At 39.8% G+C, this 24,423-nt stretch overlaps 1 protein-coding gene across 23 annotated transcripts in view; it reads left to right on the top strand.

Moving 5' to 3' along the window:
• Nucleotides 1-5,938: 5,938 nt before the first annotated feature.
• The window catches only part of znf740a (zinc finger protein 740a), a 25,315-nt gene continuing 6,830 nt past the window's right edge, over nucleotides 5,939-24,423 (top strand). Inside the window, exons 1-26 of one of the 23 annotated variants that reach the window (XM_080845973.1) lie at nucleotides 5,978-6,016; nucleotides 6,493-6,562; nucleotides 6,656-6,841; nucleotides 7,429-7,626; nucleotides 7,917-8,111; nucleotides 8,784-8,930; nucleotides 10,181-10,307; nucleotides 10,414-10,497; nucleotides 11,350-11,433; nucleotides 12,049-12,132; nucleotides 12,840-12,923; nucleotides 13,475-13,558; nucleotides 14,015-14,098; nucleotides 14,543-14,626; nucleotides 15,067-15,150; nucleotides 15,579-15,662; nucleotides 15,946-16,029; nucleotides 16,483-16,566; nucleotides 17,042-17,125; nucleotides 18,042-18,125; nucleotides 19,263-19,346; nucleotides 20,107-20,190; nucleotides 21,028-21,111; nucleotides 21,899-21,982; nucleotides 23,233-23,316; nucleotides 24,060-24,143. In XM_080845973.1, coding sequence (XP_080702099.1) covers nucleotides 7,555-7,626; nucleotides 7,917-8,111; nucleotides 8,784-8,930; nucleotides 10,181-10,307; nucleotides 10,414-10,497; nucleotides 11,350-11,433; nucleotides 12,049-12,132; nucleotides 12,840-12,923; nucleotides 13,475-13,558; nucleotides 14,015-14,098; nucleotides 14,543-14,626; nucleotides 15,067-15,150; nucleotides 15,579-15,662; nucleotides 15,946-16,029; nucleotides 16,483-16,566; nucleotides 17,042-17,125; nucleotides 18,042-18,125; nucleotides 19,263-19,346; nucleotides 20,107-20,190; nucleotides 21,028-21,111; nucleotides 21,899-21,982; nucleotides 23,233-23,316; nucleotides 24,060-24,143 — 2,137 coding nt within the window. In that variant the 5' untranslated portion in view covers nucleotides 5,978-6,016; nucleotides 6,493-6,562; nucleotides 6,656-6,841; nucleotides 7,429-7,554. Of the gene's footprint in view, nucleotides 6,017-6,492; nucleotides 6,579-6,655; nucleotides 6,842-7,418; nucleotides 7,627-7,916; nucleotides 8,112-8,783; nucleotides 8,931-10,180; nucleotides 10,308-10,413; nucleotides 10,498-11,349; nucleotides 11,434-12,048; nucleotides 12,133-12,839; nucleotides 12,924-13,474; nucleotides 13,559-14,014; nucleotides 14,099-14,542; nucleotides 14,627-15,066; nucleotides 15,151-15,578; nucleotides 15,663-15,945; nucleotides 16,030-16,482; nucleotides 16,567-17,041; nucleotides 17,126-18,041; nucleotides 18,126-19,262; nucleotides 19,347-20,106; nucleotides 20,191-21,027; nucleotides 21,112-21,898; nucleotides 21,983-22,603; nucleotides 22,688-23,232; nucleotides 23,317-24,059; nucleotides 24,144-24,423 lie in introns of those variants that run through there. The other 22 variants (XM_080845979.1, XM_080845962.1, XM_080845978.1 and 19 more) reach the window with 22 other exon arrangements.

Genomic DNA, 24,423 nt, shown 5'->3' with positions numbered 1-24,423 from the left:
AATTAGGTCCATGGCTATTGAATCTGTGGACTGAGCGGTGCAGTTGCAACCTGAAACTGTCACTGTGCGACATGTCGAAGGCTGAGAAGGCCGGTTGAAAGCCAAAGGATGAGTGACCTTCCTTTTGAACTAACAGAACCCACCCCACCGTTCACAAACTGTGGGATGGACTGTTTTGGTCCTTTTTGGACAAAGCAAGGGAGAAAAAAAAAAGGTATGGGTTGCTCTTTACCTGTTTCTGCTTTAGAGCCATTCATATCGAAATGTTAGAGGACTTGTCCACAGACACATTCATTAATGGACTGAGATTCTTTATTGCTTTAAGAGGTAAAGTGCGACAAATTAAATGTGACCCAGGCACTAACTTCATGGATGCAAAAAATGAATTGAATGCTGCATTGCAAGAGTTGGACATGAATAGACTGAAAACATTTCTCACACAAAAGCAGTGTGACTTTGAAATGAATGCACCTCATGCCAGCCATGCAGAGGGTGTATTGAAACGGCAAATGAGAACAGTGAGAAGCATTCTCAACGCCACCCTGCTACTCCCCACTGGTAGGCTTAATGATGAGTCATTGCGCACCCTCTTTTATGAGACCATGGCTATTGTGAACAGCCGTCCACTCACAGCTGATGCTCTGAACAGCCCCAATAGTTAAGAGCCACTTACTCCTAACCACCTGATCACGATGAAATCCACCACAGCCTTGCCTCCACCTGGCAAATTTGAAAGAGAAGATCTTTAATGACGAAAGAAGTGGCGTCAGGTTCAGTACTTGACAGAACAGTTCTGGAGTAGATGGAAAAAGAGTACCTCCAGAACATCACAACAAGACCTGCAGGTCGGTGATATGCTGTTGAAGCACTATGCAGTTGTGAAATGTGATAAAGTTTTCTGTGTTGTATAGCCTATACATTTTATGGGTTATCCTTGTAAGTGGAAATTGTGTGTTTTAAGGTTTTCATTTTGTAAAAACACTATAATTTGGTGGAGTGTAAAAAAAAAACATAGAAAGATCATTATTGTTGGTTGATTGCCTGCTTTGGATTGTGTGCCTAAATGATAATGTATTGTTTGAAGAATTTATTGAGGTTTTATGCCTAGATAATTAGGACTTTTATTTTGACAAGGTAAAAAGGTATCTCAGAATTGGTTATGTGTTAATGTTAACTTCTCAGTACGGCTACAGATTTAGTTACGGACGGATGCACAAGCATACCATTTCAAAGGTGAAATTGTTTGATGGACCCGTATGAGGCCAAAGCTCTTATGGTGGTGATAGTAGAGTAATTTCACAAGCAGTATAGTAAGTTCAATGCCACTATATCTACGGGGATCCGTTACACTCTGTGTAGTTTGGTTTATACCTGTCCTAGTCTAAGTTTAAGTTCCGTCTACTTCTGCATGTTTCCCAGTTGTCTATGAGTCCGCCCTGTTTTGTGTCGATTCCCCTGTTCTCTTAGCCTGGCCATTACCAGCCTGTGACTCCATTTCATTCCGTCTTTCAGTCTGGGCCAACCCAATGCATTTTGGTTTCCGAGATGGGCGGGTGCTTATCTTGAGGTTTAAAATCATTGGAGTTCCCTTAACCAATCAGCAACGTTTAGTAAGCATTCGGTAGATTAAACTCTTCCCAAAGCCAGTTGGGAGAAGAGCTACGACGTCCTTTCCAATCATAAAACTTACAAGAAAATACTCTTGTTCTCCTTTTAATTTTCTGATGTTCTCGAGAGTTGAGACAACTTTTCCGATAGCTTTTCGTGTCTTTTCCTCCAAGGCGAGTTTTGCGTCACAGCTCTGAACTGTTCGCTGATTGGTCCTGCAAAATTTTGAGTTCTGGAGACGATTGTCAATGGGGTTGGGCCAGACTGAGTATGAGCTTGAAATCAATTCAGGCGGAAATACGTAGGCTGGTGTCACCAGGCTACTGTTCTCTGGCTGAACTCCTCAATAAACTCTGCTTCACCCGAAACCTCTGTCTGAGCCTGACGGTGGCGGATCTTTGATGTTGTGGGGCTGTTGAAAGATCATGAGGATAAACAGTAAAGACATTTTTTCGCATCAGGTTTCGCTCATTTTTACTGAGAGGGGTCAATAATTCTGGCACTATAGGTGGGAGGTAACCGGTTACTTTTTAAAAGGCGAGCGCTAGTAAAATTCATCTTTGGGGCATCTTCTTATTTTGGCTTAAATACTACAATAAAATCGGTGAGAACAGCACATCTGAGCTTTTGACTTGTGATTGAGAAAGTTGTACGGGTATCTACAACAAATGGGACAGCAACATGAATACATGGGAGTTAAGATTGTACACATATCTCCCATTTTAAAGATTCCGAGGGAGGATATATATTGCTAAATGGAGAAATAGATTGTATTCATATTTGTCTGTGTAATATTTATGCTCCTTACAAAGATGACCCACGTTTTAGCAGAACGGCTCCATCCTAAACAGAAGTACTGGGGTTCTCATTGCGGGTGAGGACATGAATTGCGTAATGTCTCAGTTCAGAGATAAAGCCCCAACACCGACATCTGCATCAGGTGTCAAAATGAGCAGAGCATTAAACCATAACCGTCAAGAAATGGGCCTAGTTGGTATTTGGCAATAAAAAACCCAAACAGTACTCCAATAGGCACTCATCATATTCACAGATTGACCTCTTGTTTACACCTAGAGGAGAAACACATAGCAAAGTAGACTCTAAAATACTTCCAATCACCCTTTCAGACCACTCTCCAGTGTTGGTTGAATGGAATTAAGGCCAAAAAAAGTTCGCTAAAAGCTGGAGGCTCAATACATCTCTCCACCAATCCAGAAACATCTCCATTAATACTCTGGGTCTGTGCTAAGGCTTAATTGAGGGGCCGTATTGTAGCTATTATAGGTCAGTAAAATTCACTGTTAATAAGACTGTTAATAAGACTGTTAATAAGACTGTTAATAAGACTTATTATCCAGTGCCTCAGTTTTATCAACATTTATTTTATAGCCTGTGTAGTTTTAACACCCGTATGGAACATGGCGGTACAAAAGTATGTACATCATCTGCATATAATGAAATTTTATGTTAGTCTTCTCCTATCTTCACTCCAGCTATGCTCAAATTATCTCTGATCGTTCAATGCTGATGGCACAAATCGTGGGTGATAAGGGGCAGCCCTGGGCTCTGAGTATAGAATACAGATCCATAACATGAAATTATCACCAAATCCAAATTGTGCCAAGGCTTGGAATAAATATTTCCATGAAACATGGTCAAATGCTTTTTCAACAGTCTACGGCAGTAGCAGTTAATTTCTCCAAAACTAAGGGCACAGTTTAAAAAAATCAAAAGACCTTTTTTATGATACCCCACTGAAGCAACAGCTTACATTTAATCAAGGTCACTCATCACATGAGCACAATTTTCTCTTTTCCCCTTCCAAAAGCAAATATGGCATATAACTAAATACAAATATGTGTTTCACTCAGAGTATTTACATTTTCAACTATTCTATGATGAGTGTGTAATTTGATGCTTTAAAGGTGTGTATCAGGAAATTATTACATTATCAGGTTCTACAAGGTGCATTAAGGATTAATAGCTATACGCTAAAGGTATGCTAGCAGCTAAAACTAACGAAATCTCTTGAAATGTGCTGACTTTGACATTATGACAAACTAATTACTCAACGACTGTCCTTACACAGTCAAACATCAATCATGTGCAACACAAGACTAAGCAAGACGGCAAATAAGCTACTTACTAGATCGGCAGAAGGTAATCAAAGTCAGGTCGGCGGGCATCGGCAGGCAAAACTACAGAACGCAGTTATATGCCTATCGACCCTGCTATGCCATTGGCACGGACGCAATTCTCCATATTAAAAGTCATTGTAGCGCCCCAATTTTTTTAAAGCTGTTATTTTAAGGTTTAACTGCTTATCCTAACCCTAATCCTGAAGCATAATTGTTGCATATTGTGCCTTTAAATCAGTCTGCACCTGAACTTTTTGTCAAAAGTAGCAGACGTGTTGGGTGAAGCAAGTTGTCACACGTATCGTGTTAACTTTTCGAAGGCACAGCAGGTTTTCTCCCCTGAATTTGAGATTCAACTGATGAGGCACTTTGTTAGCATTTACTTTATTGGTTCATCTATGTGGGCAGATAAAAAGAAAGCTAGTGAAGAGAAGGTAGAATGTGTCTAGGTTTAATAAGAGAAAGAAAACATTAAACATTACTTTGCAGAGGACTCATCATCAGAAGAGAATGAATGTTTCTGCCTAGTCTAGCTGGCAATATTTTTAGCCAGCCAATAGTGTCTTAAATGTGTGAGTTGGAACAATGTTAAGATTTGGTCTACCAGACAGGCAGACATTAATTTTACTGGCTGGCATGATGTACCATATTTTTTACCCACTTAATTAACTTAAGGTGTTCAGTTTTGAATATGAAATATAATAATAATAATAATAATAATAATAATATATATACACATACACGATTAACTATGTGTTTTTATTTTTTCAAAATCCAGTGTGACATAGCCTACCCATTGACAGGGCAAACATGCATGATTTACACACAGAGGGTTACACAGTGAATACAGCAAAATGAATTATAGCGCAGTTAGCTTGTTGAGGTTAAAGTTACTGAATGAACGCAAGCAAAACTACCAGGCCGATTTTCATGAAACATGGTGGAGAGGTAGCCTGGTTGACTCGGTTAGCTGTGTATATGCAACACGAATGTTGGCGAGGATTGTAGGTCTTAACTGAAGCCCTCTAGACCATTATTGAGAGGTTATTGCTAACGCTTAGACAAAAAAATCCATTTAAGGAGTTTGGTCCGCCATCTTTTTGTTTTTGAGCTTCCCGGTCTTTAGACGTCAGCATAAACGGGATCTGATTGGCTAGCACCCGTGCTGTCAGTAATGCATGAAAGGCAATTTGATTGGCAGACTAATGGGTTGCCTGTCGAAAAGTTGAAACATTTTCAACTCTTGCCACAAGCAGAGTGTGAAACGCAACGCAATGGAACCCAACGGAGTTCCAATGGGAATGGGGGTGAGGCAACCTTGCCTGATCAACGGACATGTCTGAGTGCAGTGAGAGTATCAAGTGATATAGGCAAAATATGCATGGACACAGGGCGTGGCAGCGGCGGTTAGCGAAGGTTTAAAATGATATAGGCAAAATATGCATCCAGGGGACGGGGGCGTGGCAGCGGCGGTAAGTGAGAGTTCAAAATTATATAGGCAAAATATGCGTCCAGGGGAGGGGCGTGTGGCAGCGGCGGTGACAAAGACAAAAATGAATGTGTTGCCCCTGTTTTCCAGGGCAGAGCAACTGCCCTTCAAAATTCCTCTGCACATCCCTGATCTCAGTTGTACTCTTGTATTAAGTGGAGACTGTTGGACTGATTTCTTGTATGCAACATATTTTAAAGGAGGGGCACGGGGGGGAATTAAGGTCTGACTTTGAAGGGCGGGGATAACGGTCAATAGTAATTTTAGAGGAAATCTACAAGAGCATTTAAGAGGAAATCTAGAGTGTAATCGTTAATTGTCTTTGATCTGCAGTCAGTCAACAGCTATACTTTTAATAGAATGGTGTTGTTGGAGACCAATTTTAGGCCTAACCTAATTTGCATTATCGCCTCCAAGTCAACCCCCTTCAAAATAAGTACATTTGGGCTCAAGGCTTAGAACAATTTCAGTGGTAAGAAATAACTTCACTCCTGATGGTGCAAACGCGTAACCCGTAAAAAATGAACTGTGTAAACGCCAAACATGGTCCTTAATAAACACGACAACTTACAAATCGTTATTGGTGTCCCAACCAAAATGGAGTACACGGTGTCGAATTTCCACATTCACCAACATGGCAGTCGTTCATGCTCGCTCTACTCAAATCACGTGGCAGAGCCCTCCCCGGGGAGCACTTCCGGTGGCGTTTCCTGTGTTTGTAAACTGAGAAAGGCTGGAACTCGGGCGACGGCATAAAAAATACAACGGTTTTACATCAAAGGTAAGACCATCGACTCATTTTCTGTAGTTCGTACATTGCATATTATTTGAAATATGAAAGATACTCCTACATATTGGTGAAATAGATTAAACCTGCATTTTAGAAAAGACCCCGATCCCCCACGACTCGTAGACAAGGGGAGGGGGTGTACGCAGCGACGAGCGTCTTTATCGGGCAATCTACGTTATTTCACTTCCACAGTGATATGTGTTTGATTCTCATTTTGGTCTCTGCTAGTGGGATTGTATTACCGTTTGCCAATCATATATGTTTTAAAATGTGCTGCATGATCTGGCATTAAAATGGATTGCGACTTAGATCCGATATGGATGTGTGATTTATGCGTGGGAGCAAGGGTGGCTAGCTAGAATGGCTAGTACATCTAGCTAACCAGCTCCCCTACGTTTGAACCGCTAGCCTTTTGACGTTGGAGATGCTAACGCTCGCTAGCTGATATTCCTCTTCTCTGAATGCAGGTTTCCTTCACAATGACGGAGTAACGTTAGACAACTCTGGATCGAGTAGGATATTGATATGAACACATAGGTATAATCTGAGAACGGTAATCCATCACATCTATCATTGTATTTAATTTGTAGACGTTTTGACGAACGTGGCATCGATTTTTTTTTTTACCAGGCGAAATCATCTTTGAGCTAGTCGGCTAATGGCCTGTCAGCAAGTTAGCTATGATAGCTGGCTAACTTGGGATAGCTAATATTAGCCGTCTGCCCTTCCTAATAGGAAAATTACGGTCTATACACATCCGAAGAAAAACAAGCAATTTACTGTGTATTACTTCGACACTGTGTTGAATTACGAGAGGTAGGTTTTATAGATTTGCATTTCAGGGACTCTGCGCAAATTGTTGAAACGAATAAAAAGATGAAGTCTTTGGGTGTAGATAACGTAATGTGAACAGAGGGCCTTTTGCATGAATTAGACCTTGGTGAATTTTCCATGGAGTAACGTAAGCCTACGTTAGATAAAAAATCGCAGAATTTAACAATGTTAAGTTACTCCATGGTAAAAACAGCAATTGTATCATCTTTGCAAGTATAATGGCCTTGAAACTTTGATGGACGTATTATTTGGCTTTGTAGTTGCAGATGAAATGTTTCCTTGTTTATCAAAGAATAACCCGAGGTCATTGAGATAAGGCTGCTACACACTGCCAGTGGCTGTTATTGTTGCCAACTATGACATGGGTCCCTTTTCAGTAAAGAATTTTGATAATTTAGAGAACAAAATTATAATTGTATTTTTTTTTTTAGATACACTGAGAATTGGGTTTTCATTTTTTGGATGCAACAGGATAACAATTTCTTTAAAGTGGAGCTCCATCTAGTACTGTTAACATGAGTGATGTCCCTTACTTGTCTCTGTCATCACTAACACTCAGGATTTTACAGGATTTTGGTACCAGATGATTGAAGTGGGTGTGGCCATTTGACAAACAGTCCATCCTGAGTGACGGCTCCTTCAACCACCTTGTCCCCACCCCTTTCCCCACCCTCTCGCACCCGGTCCCCACTGCGATGTCTCACCTGCCTAGCAGCTCAGTCCGTGACCATATGAAATGGGTCTGTCCTCAACTGTCCACAAACTATGTAAATGAATTGCAGTGACGCATCGAAATACTTACTCAATATACATCATACCTTTGCTATACATACTACATTAGTTAATACTATGTGCCATACCAAATGCATTTTAAACCCACAAATCTTTACCCTAAGGACCCCTTGTTTTTGTAATTTCTTAATGTTAATTACTTTACCACCAAAAAAAAAAACAGCACATTTCTCTTGAGTAAATCTCTAGTATCCTCATCTCAATGGCTCGCTTGATGGTAAAGGTTGTCTTGGCTGAATTCTACCCCTTATGTGACTTCCTTTAGGCCGGGTTGCTTGGCTGTGAAGCAGTTCTCTCCAGCATGGCATTAATGCAGGCTAGCTCCATGGCCGGTCCCAAGAAGATGATGGCACCATTGGGTCCGTCCCCTGGGCATCACGGCCCGGGACAGAGGGATATTCAGGACCGTGGACCTCAGGGTCCCATGGTTCTGCCATCTGGGATGAACTGTCCGCCACTGGTTAGGAAAACTCTGGGCTTCTTGGGAAGAAACAAAAATGAGATGGGCTTTGATGGTTGAAGTCTGATAACGTTGCTCGCATGGAGAGACAGGGAGAAGTTGAAATCGTCAGTCCTTCTAGGCAGCCCAGTTATGGTTATGTCAGTGCTATTGAAGTGTAGCGGTTTAAAATGCAGAATGGACTCTATTCTTATAAATCTTTTATGGGAGACATGTAGGTAGAGGTAGTAAGATTGACATCACTTGAACTGTGGGAGAGGTAGCTTTGAAAACTTAATTTGAACTTGTATTTAAAAACAAAATGAATGTATTGGTAATGTGTATTTTGTGCACTTACTCTGATGTTATGGTGGTAACCTTTTCTTATGTTAATTCTAGAAAAAAGAAGTTATTAATACTCAGCTTGAGAGAAAGGGAGATCTTGCTCTTTATTTAGATTGCAGTCATATTCTGCTTGTGCTTTACTGTTTTCTATTCTAGACTGTTTTCTATTCTAGAATCTTCAAATAGAAAATGTACTTTGTGAAATGTACAAATGGTGGTGGGCAGCAGACAATCCATAAGGGTGTGTGTTTGTGTGTGTGCTTGTGTTTTTGTGTGTGTGTGTGCGTGCGTGCGCTTGTGTGTGTGTGTGTGCTTGCATATCTGTGTGTGTGCGCGAATGCCTCACAGCTCCTCCGGAAAGACGGAGAGTTCTCTGCTCCCCGTCTGTTGGATGAGAAGGAAATGAGAGCCAATGAGGACATGCAGCTGAAAAAGAAGAACAGGAAGTCGGGAACACCCTGTAAAGTGAGGGAGCAGGAGGGGAGGGGAGGGAAGGTCAGTGTTTTTCTCTGTTTGACCAGCAGAGAGAATAACATTCTTTGTGTGTGTGTGTGTGTGTGTGCGCGTATGCGCGTGCCCCACCATGCCTGCCTTCCAGACTCTGTGTGCCCCTGTGTGAGTGGGGGAGGTGGTCGTTTGGGAGCGTAGGGGGAGGGGGAGGTGGGGATGGGGCTCTTTGAAAAGGAAAGGGAGGGGAGGAACGGAAGCACAATAACTGTTATTGTGTGTTTGAGTAGAAGCACCCGCATGCAATGCTAGTGGAGCTAAGTGTTTTAGTTAACCAAATGTTTGTCTTATGTTCGTCTATTGTGCCATTTTAGATTTTCACTCATCTGTGAATACATTTGCAACCAAAACAAACATATTTTTGGAGGTTTACAGGAATAGGGTTTTAGACCACGGTCTCTTTTTCTGTCACAAATGTATTGCCATTTGGCATTCACCTAAGCATACAGAATAATACGTTTAAGACAAGTTTTGCTATAGGGAACACTTGAGTACTTAGAATGTCAGTAGAGATAAAACTGTGTTAATTATCTCAGTTTAATGAAGTCATTCATTTTAGATGCCATTATGCGACCTAATGGGGTCCCACAGGTTGTGTAAATACGTCCTTGGCATGGTAGTCGATTATTATACTGGCACCATGCTGAGGCCAGGGACTTACTGCATCCATATTTTACATTCTGCTTTTAAATATTCATGCAAACATTCAAGGCTCTGTAAATCTGTGACTATTTAATTGTCAAGAATTGTTAAGAAAAAAAAAAAAACCTGTTAAGCTTTTATGGCCTGCATAATTACTATATGGGTCGTTGCAGTGACAATATGCATCCAGGATTCAGATTTAACCACACAAATATAGGCTTAACCTTAAAAAACACTCAAAGAAGGCACCATCAGTATTGGGCAGCTGTTAAGATATCTGAGTAGCACAATTTTTTCCCCCCCATTATTACATGAGTGCATGTTTAGTTTTGTATGCTCTTTGTCACAATTCCTTACAGCTTATATATTGCCAGCTGTAGCCAGGTATACTGATCTAGCTGAATGAGAGATCTAGCCACTGGAGACTAAGAGTTTATGTTTGTGAAACAGGAATCTGCACCACCGCAGAAACACAGGGTCTGTCATTTTCACAGACCAGTGTATCTCACTTGGTTTGTTTTGTATTGATGCTTGTTCAGTAGTGTTTGTGTGTTGTGTATACGGCTGACGGTCCTCATGTTTCCTTGCATGCTCAGGTTGTGGTGGTTGACGAAAATGGGAATTGTCCTATGTCCAAAGTGCAGAAGAACTTCATCTGCGATCACTGTTATGGAGCTTTCAGGAGTGGCTACCACCTGAAAAGACACATTCTCATCCATACTGGTACGTCTATAACTATAGGTCCTTAATATGTATTTGACAACTCTTAAAGCCAGACTCAATTTCAGAATGTAGATTCTGAACTAAATTTGGTTTCTTCTCGTTTTAGGAGAGAAGCCGTTTGCTTGTGCCATATGTGACATGCGCTTCATCCAGCGTTACCACTTGGAGAGACACAGCCTCACTCACACGGGTATGCCTTCTCTCACCAGTCAGGACACTGATCATGACCACATGCAAAAAAAATGCTTTGCTGAGTCAACGATTCTTTGAACATTTAATTAGTTCAGTGATGATTTTAGAAATTCTAAATTTTAAGAAGAGTTTGACGTTTTTAAAAATTGGGAATGATTTGTCTATATGTAAAAACAAACAAAATCAAAAAAAAAAAAACTAAAATATATATTAAAAAAAAAAAAATTGTACATGATTAGAATTCAGAGAAAAATGGGATATGCTGGAAAGAAATGGTATTACACAATGGCATCTGAACAAATCCAAAAGGCAATCGGGCATTTTAAGATGGGTCAACTAGATTTTGCAGATGACAAACATGGCCATAAATTGAAATTGCTTATGAAAAAGTGAAAGGAATGCATTTTGTGGAAAGTTGTACTCTGTAAGATGACTTGCATTTTAACATTATTTTTTTCCACTAGGACTTTTAATTAATATCCTTGCCATTAGATAGTAATTTAGCATAGAATCTTAGTTTGTTAAAGGAATTTATTCATAGCAAGTGAGAACTAAGACATATAATGCATCTGTCATACTACTGGTAGACTGGCTAAACCTCTTTTTTTCAATTTCCCCCCCAACGTTTTTTAACAACACCTTTGTATAGTTTCGTGGAATTTAACTTGGGTCCATTTGCGCCGTTGTTGTGCTCACATTAACTTTTGACTGATTTCTGACTCGACACATACTGCTGTAGTGCATTTAACCACAGCCTGCAAGTGAACCGACATTCGCCTTCTACTCTGCATACTATACCTGTTTCTGCTCTGTGTAGACCCTCACTAAAGCTGGTACTCTGTGCGTTTAGGGGTGAAGCCGTATGCTTGTTCCATGTGCGACATGCGGTTTTTCCAACGTTACCACCTTGAGAGACACAACCTCAAACATACGGGTATGTGTCCTCCCCTAAAATGGCTCAAAGAATGAGTGTTTTTTAGTAGGGGTTGTACTGAACCCCTTACTGTTAAGCCACAAACACAGTTAGTGATGTATGCTGAAGGTAGATAAACTAGTGCTTACTATATTATTATTATTTTTTAATCCTAACAAACATTTCTAAAAAGCTGAATTTAAAAACAGCTTTTGGAATGTTTGTTAGGATTTAATTACAGAAAGTGGGTTGATGTGTTTTCTTCGCATCGATTTAGATAATTTAATCTAGTTTTGATGGTTGATAACACCCAGCAGTAACTGCTGTGACTGGTAGCTTCAGGCCAAAAACAGTGAGTGTCTACACAGAGTGGAAATCCCAGTTGGATGAACAGGCCAGGTGTCTTTCAGCTTAGCTTGTTTTTAAAGCACTTGAAATTTTGAAATTCGCAAAGTGACTAGATCTGGTCATGGATATACAGCTTTGATAGCCGTATAGCTATGCCATTCAGCTCTGCAAAAAGCGCTCACTGCTTTACAGCAAATGGCTAATACAAGTTTAACATTTTGTTATCAGTAATGACTGATCAGTTGGCGAAAAAGAACCTGTAGCTAATAATTTTTGCTCTGCGTTTAGGGGTGAAACCGTATGCTTGCACCATGTGCGACATGCGGTTTTTCCAACGTTACCACCTTCAGAGACACAGCCTCATCCATACGGGTACGGAGCCCTCCTTCCTTACCCCCTTTGCACTGCTGCAACCGGCTGCACAGATGCTATGCTTCTATCAAGCCCTTCCATACCACCCCCTCCCCCGTATTTTGTTCTTTTTGTGTTCGTTCAGTCACCCGCTGATTGAATGTAGTCAAGTGACATTTTGTCTTTCCTTACTCCTTACTTCCATTCTTTGAGTTTTTTTTTTGGCTTCTGCTGAATGACAGTTTCTGGCAAATTGCTGCTTTTCTGTGCTTTCCCCCTCTAATCCTGACGCTTTTGCGGTTAGCTAATTGCCAGGTTAGACGTACCCAGCATGGCATCAGCTCGCACACTTGCTGTTCACTTTGTATGCACACTTTAAAATAGTCCTTTATCGAGCCCGTTAACTTGCAGCAAAATATAGCAATTTTCTTTTGGCTGCCACCAGATTTTGGGCTGGTCTTAAAATCTCATCTCCCCACAAGCCACCATCTTGCAGAGTATAACTTCACTTTGAGTGTCTCCCTGCTTCTGCTTTTTCACTCACTAAACTCATCCCATGGCATGTTACCTTCGGGCGCTTATGGACACTGCATAAATGCGCCCCCTTCCAAAGATGTGGGTGTTTAATCACAGTGCAGTATTTTTTTTGTTCTGTCTTTATTTCTTTGCTTACCCATACTGCTAAGCTAATGTGTTGATGCTTTTGTACATTTACTTTGTACATTTAGGGGTGAAGCCCTACGCTTGTTCCATGTGTGACAGGCGGTTTTTCCAACGTTACCACCTGCAGAGACACAGCCTCACACATACGGGTATGAGTCCGTCAGTCTTACCCCACGCATCGCTGCAAATAAACAAACCCACACAAGTAGCCACACCAGATCTCTGTTGCCCACTTCGGACTTTTTTTTCCCGATTTGCACCAAACATGGTGTGAAGTTGCAGTTATATAAGATAAAACTGCATTTAGATCTGCAGTAAAGCATCTAGGCTTGCAGGTTTTTTTTGCCAGTTTTAGGGCATACAAATGAACAAAGGATTGACAATTGGCCTTAAACCAAGACTATTGGTTGGCAGCATTTTTTTCTTATTTGAGTTTTTTGGGGAGTTTCCCCTGCAAAGTTACCACAACTTGGTTCTAAGTAATTTTTTTCTTTTATTGGACATTGTGACGAAGTGGCAACACTGTCTTGACAGTCAAACACCTAGCCTAAATTGTATGACTGCAGCAAACTCGAGTTTGGATTTGGTTATTCAAAATGGATTATTATTAAAAAACAAAAAAAACACATTGTGGCTTTGACAACACTGATAAATCAGTAAAGCTAATATGATTGATTATTTTGGTGCTTTGTGCGTTTAGGGGTGAAGCCCTACGCTTGTACCATGTGTGAAATGAGGTTTTTCCAACGTTACCATCTCCAGAGACACAGCCTCACCCACACGGGTATGAGCACACTCCTCTTAACCCTCTCACTCGAGACGCCTTGCTTAAGTTGCTGGACTTTTGTCACCACTGTTGCACAGCCTGATCTTCATAAATCAGTTTAATATTTCATCTCTAAATTCATTTTTAATACTGATCTTTTTTTTTTTATGTCCCCACACAATTTCTTTTTCTCATAGCATTTTTTGTGCATGCACAGAATTAAGCAGGCTTTCTGATTTGTTTTTGTACGTGGTCATCTCACTATTCGTTGAAGGCGATTTTGAATGACATTTCATTCATTCATGAAGTTGCCTAGGTTACTTGTTGAGTCAACCCGTAGTATGACTGCATCAAACTCGAGTTTGGCTTTGATAACTCAAAACAGAATTATAGGAACGCACACTGTGGCACTGACAACACTTACAAATCAGTAAATCTAATATAATTTATTAATTTGGTGCTCTGTGCGTTTAGGGGTGAAGCCCTACGCTTGTACCATGTGTGATAGGCGGTTTTTCCGACGTTACCAACTGCAGAGACACAGCCTCACCCACACGGGTACGATTACATTCATCTTAACCCTCTCACTCGAAACATCCTGCATTAGTAAATTGACGTTTGTCACCACTGTTACACAACCTGATCTTAACAGACAAGTTTAATATTTTATATCCAAGTTGTGTTAACAAGGATTTTTTTTTTGTTCCCACTATTTTTTTCTATAGCATTTTGTGCATGTTTAGAATTAAGCAGGCTTTTTAAGAATTCTGTGTACGAGGTAATTTTACTGTACGCAGAAGAAGATTTTGTTAAACATTTCCCTCATTGATGAATTTGCCTAGTTAAGTAGTAAAGGCAACCTGTAGCATGACTGCATCAAACTCTAACTTGGATTTTGCAACTCAAAACAGAATGTTATAAGAAGTCACCCTGTGGCATTGACAACACTGACAAATCAGTGAAGCTAATATCATTCATTAATTTGGTGCTTTGTGCGTTTAGGGGTGAAGCCCTACGCTTGTACCATGTGTGATAGGCGGTTTTTCGGACGTTACCAACTGCAGAGACACAGCCTCACCCACACGGGTACGATTACACTCATCTTAACCTTCTCACTTGGAAACTTCCTGCATTAGTTGCTGGACTTTTCCCACTTCTGTCTGATCTTAACAGACAAGTTTAATATTTCATCATTATTTTTTTTAACACTGTGTTATGTCCCAACAAAAGTTTCTTTCCTGAGCATTTATGTAAGTTTGCACAGAATCAAGTAGGCTTTCTTTTGTGTATATTAAGGGTATTTCATTGTACACCAGAGACGTTTTATGAATATTTCCCCTATTAATAAGATTGCCTAGTTAGCTAGTTGAGTCAACATGTAGTGTGATTGTATGACTACTGCAAACTCGAGTTTGGATTTGGTAACTCAAAACAGAATGTTACAAAAAGGCACACTGTGGCATTGACAACACTGACATATCAGTAACGCTAATATGATTGATTATTTTGGTGCTTTGTGCGTTTAGGGGTGAAGCCCTACGCTTGTACCATGTGTGAAATGAGGTTTTTCCAACGTTACCATCTCCAGAGACACAGCCTCACCCACACGGGTACGAGCACATTCATCACAACCCTCTCACTCGAGCCGTCTTGCCCAAGTTGCTAGGCTTTTGTCACCACTGTTACACTGTCTGATTTCATCACTAAAATCAGTGTTTAAAAAAAGATATAATTTTTTTTTGTCCCCACAGTTTTTCTCATAGCATTTTTGTGCATGCACAGAAATAAGCAACCTTCCTGACATTATGTGTGTGAGGTCATCTCACTGTACGCCGAAGAAAATTTAGATTTATTAACAACTCAGGAAGGAAGTTGTTTAGTTAGCTTGTTGAGTCACCCCGTGGCATGACTGCATCAAACTCGAGTTTGGATTTGCTAACTCAAAACAATATTATAAGAAGGCACAGTGTGGCATTGACGACACTGACAAATCAGTGAAGCTAATATCATTCATTAATTTGGTGCTTTGTGCGTTTAGGGGTGAAGCCCTACGCTTGTACCATGTGTGATAGGCGGTTTTTCCGACGTTACCAACTGCAGAGACACAGCCTCACCCACACGGGTACGAATACACTAATCTTCACCCTCTCACTCGAAACATTCTGTATACGTTTCTGGACTTTTGACACCACTGTTGCACAACCTGATCTTTACAGATTAGTTTAATATTTCATCTGTAAATGTATTGTGTTTAACTCCTGTAGTATGACTGCATCAAACTCAAGTTTAGACTTGGTTACTCAAAGCAGAATATTATGAGAAGGCCCACTGTGGCATTGACAGTACTGATAGATGTGTCAGTAAAGCTAATATCATTCATTCATTTTGGTGCTTTGTGCGTTTAGGGGTGAAGCCCTACGCTTGTACCATATGTGATAGGCGGTTTTACGGACGTTTCCAACTGCAGAGACACACCCTCACCCACACGGGTACGAGCACACACATCACAACCTTCTCATTCGAATCATCCTGCACAAGTTGCTGGGTTTTTCTTTGCAGCTGTTACACAGTCTGATATACACAGAGCATTTCAATATTTCATCACAAAATTTCGTTCTTAAATTCAGATTTTTTTTTTTTTTTTTCCCACGTTTTGTACCCCTGTAGAATTTCTGTGCATGCACAGAATCCAGCAGGCTTTCTTAAATTTGGTATAAACCATGGTTATCTGGCTGTACACAGAAGACATTGGTTGACATTTCCTTAATTCCAAGGTTGCCTAGCTTATTCAGCTTGTTGAGCCAACATGTAGTTTGATTGTAAGATTGCAGCATGTTTAAGTTTGGATTTGGCAACTTAAAATATTGGAAAAAAACACAGGCAATGATATAACTGACAAACCAGTAAATATCATTTATTATTTTGGTGCTTTGTGCGTTTAGGGGTGAAGCCCTACGCTTGTACCATGTGTGAAATGAGGTTTTTCCAACGCTACCAACTGCAGAGACACAGCCTCACCCACACGGGTACGAGCACACTCATCTTAACACTCATTCAAAGCGTCCTGCATTAGTTGCTGGAACTTTCACCTCCGTCACAGTCTGATCTCTACAGATCACTTGTGTTTTACATTTTTTTTCCTTTCAACTGTAAAGTCACATTTAATACTAAATTACGAATATTAGAGATGATATGCTTATTTTTTTATTGAAGTTATGTGCATGCACAGAAGCAGTTTTACTGATATTCTCTGCACACAGAGAGGATTTCCCTGTATGCTGAACTTTGGTTGACATTTCCCTCGTTCATGTGTTTAGTAGTTGGCTAGTTCATTCAGCTTTCTGTTAACACATACTATAATTGTATGACTGCAGCAAACTCGAGTTTGTATTTGATAAATTAAAAAAAAAAAAATGATTTTAAAGTCAGAGTGGCATTTACAACACTGACGAATCAGTAAAACCTAATATCATTCATAATTTTGGTGCTCTGTGCGTTTAGGGGTGAAGCCCTACGCTTGTACCATGTGTGAAATGAGGTTTTTCCAACGTTACCATCTCCAGAGACACAGCCTCACCCACACGGGTATGAGCACACTCATCACAACCCACTCAGTCAAAAATATTCAGCAGAATTTGCTGGACTTTTATCACCACTGTTACATTCTGGTCTTGACCAATTAGTTTTGTAGTTTAGCACTAAAATAATTATTACATTTTTAATTTATTTTTTGGCAACGCTTTTTTTGTAATCATAGTTTTGTGCATGCACAGAATCTAGTCGGCTTTCTTAAATTCTGTATGCAATCAGGTCACAATAGTATGCTGAAGAGGAATTTGGTTAAAGTTTCCCTCTTCCATAAGGTCTAGTCAGGATATCGGAAAGTGTAGTAGTGAGTGTAGCAGTTAAATTAAGGACACGCATGCAAAGCGCACATGACGTGTTGGTGAAAATAAATTCAAATCTGGCTAAGAGATACGTTTTGTAGAACAAATTGGTAAGTCATTGTTAAGGTCTGCTAATAGCTGTGTTTACGTGCGTACTTGCTTTGTTTTTTTGCCCTCATCAAACATAATTACAGAGTGTACTCTAGACCATCTCGATTTGAAGCTCTTTGAAGAACGTATTGTTTTGATTTCAGCTTAGAGGATTGAGACCCTAAATTGGACAGGGCATACAAATCTTCCAGCAAAGAAAAATGAAACGTTTGAGGTCTAGGAGTTCATGTTTAGGTTATATAGCCGTCTGCATTTCCAGTTCTGGCCAGTCCACCATTTACATTCTTGCCTTCCAAACCTGCTTAGAACTGAAGCCTGTTTTTAACCTAGGGGTACAATGATTTGAGAAAAGGCCAATTAAATGGGGAAATTCTATGTTAAATGATTGGGGGAAATTCTTATGTTATGTGGCAGTAATAAGTGTTGGGACTTCAAAAATTGTTAACCTTTAGGGGGATGTTGAAGACGTGTAGAGCTGACATATTGGTACTCTGTGCGTTTAGGGGTGAAGCCGTACGCTTGTACCATGTGTGACATGAGGTTTTTTCACCGTTACCATCTGCAGAGACACAGCCTCACTCATACTGGTATGTGTCTTCTCACTTTAACCCCCCTAATGAAAGATTGGCCAAAACAGCGCAGCTGTTGAAAGTCTGTCGTCACCCTCTTCCCCTAAACAATTTTGTCTTCACTTTAAATGTCATTGACCATTGTAATTTGAGCATGCCTGTGAAGAAATTAGTTTGTGTGTTTACAGATAGGTAGTTCAGTTTATCATGTTCATTGCTATTCACATCGTTTAGCGTTAAGTTTGGTACTTTGTTGGGATAGAAAAATGTATCTATGTATAGTTACCACTTCTCAGAACTGGCCTATAATATTTAGAAAACATATTTAGCAAAATATGACCACACCCTTCCATGTGCATTTCAAGATTAGACACTGCCATTTACTAGCTAGTTCTCCTAAATTTCTCTGTTTTGTACATAATTTTCTTTTTCTTTTCAAGCCAGATCACAAATTTCCGTTTCATAATCTCAAAATCTAGTCATTATCAGAAATTGGGTTTCGAGGGAAAGGTAGAATTTTATATAACCACCTTTTAGTTACGTATCAGTGTACTGACAATAGCCAGTCTTTACATGGATGCTGCATTAGTATCTTGAAATGTAATTATTTACATTTTAGTCATTTAGCAGACGCATTTATCTAAAGCGACGTACAAGGGAGATAACTATCAAGCTACAAGCAATAGAGACCTAGTGTTACAATAAATACTATCTTACATAAGAAATAGAAAAAAGAATATTTAATTTAAATTAATAATTATGCAGCAGTCACTTTTATACTGTTAGCAACTCAGCAGCAGTTAGCCGAAAAGGTGCATAGGAGTTTGTGTTAACTATATTCTGGTTTGGATTCTGTAGGCTTTTTAGAAATGCATGGAGTGTGTAGGTCATTAAGGAATCATTAAAGTTGTCATATAGCTGCTGCAATTTCTTTAAAAAAAATCCATTGCACAGTCTAAAGACATAGCAACAAGAAACTGACTTACAACAACATTTAGAAGCAGGTCCAAGCCTGTTGGGTCAAAATAGGCCATTGAGATAGTTCAGTCAGCCATTAACAAACATAAGCGTGTGTGTAGGTGCCAGAATGTAATTTGAAGTATAGGGGTAAGAGAAAGAACGAAGGCTAATATATTGGTGTTTCTTTGCGTTTAGGGGTGAAGCCCTACGCTTGTACCATGTGTGATATGAGGTTTTTCCAACGTTACCATCTGCAGAGACACAGTCTCACCCATACGGGTATGACTACACTCATTAAATCCTTCCTACAAGGACATATTTGAAATTTTAAGCATGAAAGCAACAAACTCGAGTTTGCATGACCATGTTGACAGATTATATATAGGCCACATAGACACATTCAGAACTGTTATCATTAGACGGTAACTTATGACTAAATTGATATTAAATACCTTGTGTAGGTCATTGATAAATGTGGATTTATTTGATATGGTGTTTAGATTGGTGACCATTGTTTGTACAGCAATACTGAATTCAGCCCAACATCCCAAATAATCAAAAGTTAGGAGACTAAATGTTTTTGCTAGAGTTAAAGCTTCTGAACAGGATGTGCCAATATATATATATATATATATATTACATTATTTTACTTTAAGATAGAGTTAATTAGACAGAATAGTGCCACTCTCATTAGTAATAATCCTGAACTCATAATATTTGGTAGATCACCTTTTTCATCTCTGCAGCTAGGCTCTGGTGCTGGGAAGTTCATAACTCCAGATCACCTTTGTAGATCCAGTCATTGACAAGTCCTAAAGTGAGGCATAAAGCTATAAGAAACTGCCAGCTTGTATTAAGAGGCAGAGGAAGATGTATTGCTATCTTGTGGCAGAGCGTTTGCATACCCAGGACTATGTGAGATGGAAAGGTCAGAGAGAAGTTGGAGAGACATGAAGGCAGAATCTTAGGAGCTGAAGCTGCAGAGGATTTAGTGAAGATGGTGAGATTGTTTTCTTACACTGGTGCTCTGTGCGTTTAGGGGTGAAGCCCTACGCTTGTACCATGTGTGACATGAGGTTTTTCCAACGCCATCACCTCCAGAGACACACCCTCACCCATACGGGTATGAGTTCTCTCCCAGTGCTAAGAGGTCTTCCTCTGTTTGTTAGGTGATCGTAGAATGGAACAGTTGGTGTTGTGCAAACTTAAGTGATAGGATTTTAAAAACGATAAAAATGCTTAGCTGTATCAGATGACCTTTATTAGTCTTTGGTAGACAACTTGCCACAACCTATTGCTGAACCATTTGCCGATTGGTGTTTTTGCACATTCCAAAAAAAAGCTCCTGAAGCTACCCTGCTAGAGATGCTAACCCTTTAGTTAGTTGTCGGGCTAATGCTATGAGCGCTGAGAAACTGAGGGTGTTGATTGCTGTGCATTTTTCTATGAAGTATTCCTTATTTATCATGTAATTGCTTTCTTTTTAGCATAATTAGCTTTCTTTACCAGAGAAAAAAGGCGGTCATTGAAGTATGCACAGTTATCAACACAATAGTCATTAGTTGCTTAATAAGGGAAATGACAAATGTATGGTCTCTAGATCTCACCAGTTTGATATCCATTAGAGAGGAAATGCCACTCGAATGACCAGACCTATCCACATGTTAGAAACATCAGGTTAGGAGATCCCAAGGAAGCAGATCAGGAGCTAAGGGCATTAGATCTAATTGTGTATTTTCACTGTAGTCTGAATTATTTGGAGTTAAGTGTAATAACCTTTTTTTTTGTTTGTTTTTACATTTAGATTTAAACCAATGCGTATCTGAATTGGCACCCACCCAGCAATCCCACTTAACATGCCAAATATAAAAACAAATCTTGATTATTTAATGATCTGATATTAATTTGACTAAGAAAAAGCAGGAAGATGTTTTCTTACATTGGTGCTCTGTGCGTTTAGGGGTGAAGCCATACGCTTGTTCCATGTGTGACAAGCGGTTTTTCCAACGTTACCAGCTGCAGAAACACAGCCTCTCTCACACGGGTAGGAGTTTTCTTTTCTCTGTAACCATTCTTACTGACGACTCTCACTATTTTAGGCATGACTATTGTTTGTTACACCAGAAACTAGCCAATCCCTAGTGTTTGGAACCCTCACATAGAACTTTGAGAAGACCTTAAATGTGATTTGGTGAATAGTTCATTCAGTTGGGCACGGGCAGCCTTCCCCTAGAAGCGTTGTTGTGCTACAACCATTGTAACTGCAAAAGAGCGTGTTTCTCTTTAACTCCAAACAATCAGCTGGCTGTTGGTAGCACAGCAAAGCTATATGAGAAGTGCTGCCCTGCCTCTGGGAAATTACCTCTTGTTTTCCCCTATAAACAATTCTGAGAAGTCAAACACCCTGTTCCCGATGCTAACCGTTAGATCTTGGGTAGATATCTTGTGTGGCACTGTTCGACACGGCAATAAATTATATTCATGGAATTTCTTTCAAAAGATGTTGCTACCGATGGGGGTAGTATGCTGTTGCGTATTTTAACAAAAGGATATGAAGTTGGTCTGTTGTTATCTGGCCTCTAGGTTGTAGCAATTTATAACTTTTGGAAGGAAATAGGTGCCCCAGAAATGTGTGTGAAAAAAAAAAAAAAAAAGCAGGTCTACATTTTCCCTGAATGCACAGGATTAAGGGCAAAAAGGCTAATTACACATTATGCTGATGACTACAGTATATCTTGAACACAAAAAGGTTGAGGGACAAAAGAGTTAAGTTAAATAAGAGAGATTAAGCAAGCTGTTACACCGCTTACCTTGGTACTCTGTGCGTTTAGGGGTGAAGCCCTACGCTTGTTCCATGTGTGACAGGCGGTTTTTCCAACGTTACCAACTGCAGAGACACAACCTCACCCATACGGGTAGGACCTCCCTCTCCGTGTTGTTGGTGTTGTTGTTGTTGTTTTCCATTAAGGCAAGGTATAAAGACTAATGAGTAAACAGTCAGGACTGCATCAAATTCGAGTTTGTGTTTAGAGTAAGCCAAATCCGAAATTTCCTTCGGGATAAAGTATTTATCTAGCTAGCTAGCGAAGCACAAAGTCTAGCACTAGATCAAACTCAAAATCAAATGGGCTCCTATTCAACACTCTGTTACAATATGGAATAGATTAGACTTGAAATGATTCAGCCCAGATTCAGCACAACAATATGATTTATAGGTTCTGGGGTAGGTTTGGAATTGTATTTCGATTAACATTAACTTGTTGGAGTTGAAAACCAAAGATAAAAAGAGACTAGGACTGATCATCATGTTACAAAAAATAAAATAAAAAATGAATTCCCTCAATGTGGACTAAATGTGGCACACATGAAAAAAATAATAATAATATATTGAACCAAATTAAATAAATAGTTGATTGGATATGAACTTTTTTTCTTCCTCTATTCTTTGGCCAAAAATATATATAGACATTAGATTACAATGTTTAAATGATAAAGCAAAAATGTTATATCCTTATGCTGGTGCTTTGTGCGTTTAGGGGTGAAGCCCTACGCTTGTACCATGTGTGATAGGCGGTTTTTCCAACGTTACCATCTCCAGAGACACAGCCTCACCCACACGGGTATGAGCACATGTTCACAAAATGTCTCTCAGTGGCCCTTGCACACCACGTCCAAGTTTGTTACCCCTCCAAACATCGGTGGACATCCCTCTCTGAAAGAGTCCTGAAAATTCAAAAACAAAAAACGCAGAAATATTTAGAAAAAAAAAAAAATCCTTGTGTATAAAAGAAGTCTGAATCTGGCCTGAACTCCTCCCTTTATTTGGAGTATGTTTGGAGAGCTTTCCACAGTAACACAGCCGCGGACTTGGTTTGCAAAGACCTACACAAAAAAGGTAGTAAGCCAAAAAAGGCACTTATAAAACTGTAGAACTGTTCTGATGTGCTTGGGGGATTCTGCTTAATGTCTGTGATCTCTAAGAATCCATGCACAAGCTGAATGAAAAGGAAGACTTATTATTTATTATTAATAACATAATTTGAGGTATAGTTAGTTTCAACATGCAGTTGCAGATAGTTTTTTTTTTTCTTTCTGTATGTCACTGATGCATTTTAGGGAAAGACGGAGAGAGATGCATGTTTATTTTGGTGCTCTGTGCGTTTAGGGGTGAAGCCGTATGCTTGTTCCATGTGCGACATGCGGTTTTTCCAACGTTACCACCTGCAACGTCACAGCCTCACACACACGGGTATGTGTCCGCCCGTCCCTGCCACCTGCACTGCCCAAAAAGATTAAATCTGAGTCAATATGAATACATGCCCACAGCAAGTGGATTTATAGCCACATATGTTTTGAGAATAGTCATATAGGTCCTTCCTGTAGTAATATTGAATCATAGTAGTGTACAAGGCAGCACATGTTTGAGCTCAGTGTAGTTAACTGAGCTGAATTGAGTAACATGGTGATGCAACTTGCGTAAGATCTTAGCTCGACCTTCAAATGTCACATATTTAGCATTCTGCCCACTAATCCCCCATTTACCTGTGAGTGGTGCCAAAAGATATTTCTGTTGTTTTATTTGCAAGCGAAATGTTTTGGCACCGTCTCATTACCTTAGGCTGTATCCATTTGAAATGAGTTTATTATGTAAATATCTGATAAATATCACTCTAAATGAAATAACAGGGCAAACATCCTCCCATAAAAATAACTACAGTGCAAAAACAAACGACTGAAACTAAGTCTGTAAATTTCATAACCACACTAACTTACGTCTGAATTAGCCCTTACTTCTAACTCCTGTCTGTCAATTTTATTTCACCCCCATTGTAAAAGAGTAGACTAGCGTGTGAAGGGAATCAAAATAGTTTCCACAATATCTATCTATGTTCAGATTAGTTGGGTGTGTTATCGTATGAAGAAAAAATCCAGGAGATAATATTGTTACCCCATGTCTAGACGCTCACTAAAACTGGTACTCTGTGCGTTTAGGGGTGAAGCAGTACGCTTGTTCCATGTGCGACATGCAGTTTTTCCAACGTTACCACCTGGAGAGACACAGCCTCACTCACTCTGGTATGTGTCCGATTTATCAAGAAGACGGGTCTAGACTGTGCCACATTTTAGTCCAAATACAGTGGGTGGTGTTGAGTCTCATACACCCACCATTGACTGGGTATTGGGATTGGGAAGATCCCAAACAAAACTATATTTAAATAAAAATGCTCTAACAAACTCGAGTTTGGGTATACGTCATCGGGCAGGGTGTGACTTCTAAGGAATTGTTTTATCCGTAGGACTGCGACTTCCCCAAAGGGTTCCCCCTCTCTACAGTGACTCAGCATGAATGGATGGC

The sequence above is a fragment of the Sprattus sprattus genome (assembly GCF_963457725.1).
Source record: "Sprattus sprattus genome assembly, chromosome: 10".
Lineage (NCBI taxonomy): Eukaryota > Metazoa > Chordata > Actinopteri > Clupeiformes > Clupeidae > Sprattus > Sprattus sprattus.
The sequence above is the reverse complement of the archived record's forward strand: the minus strand, read 5'-3'. Positions and strand labels throughout refer to the sequence as shown.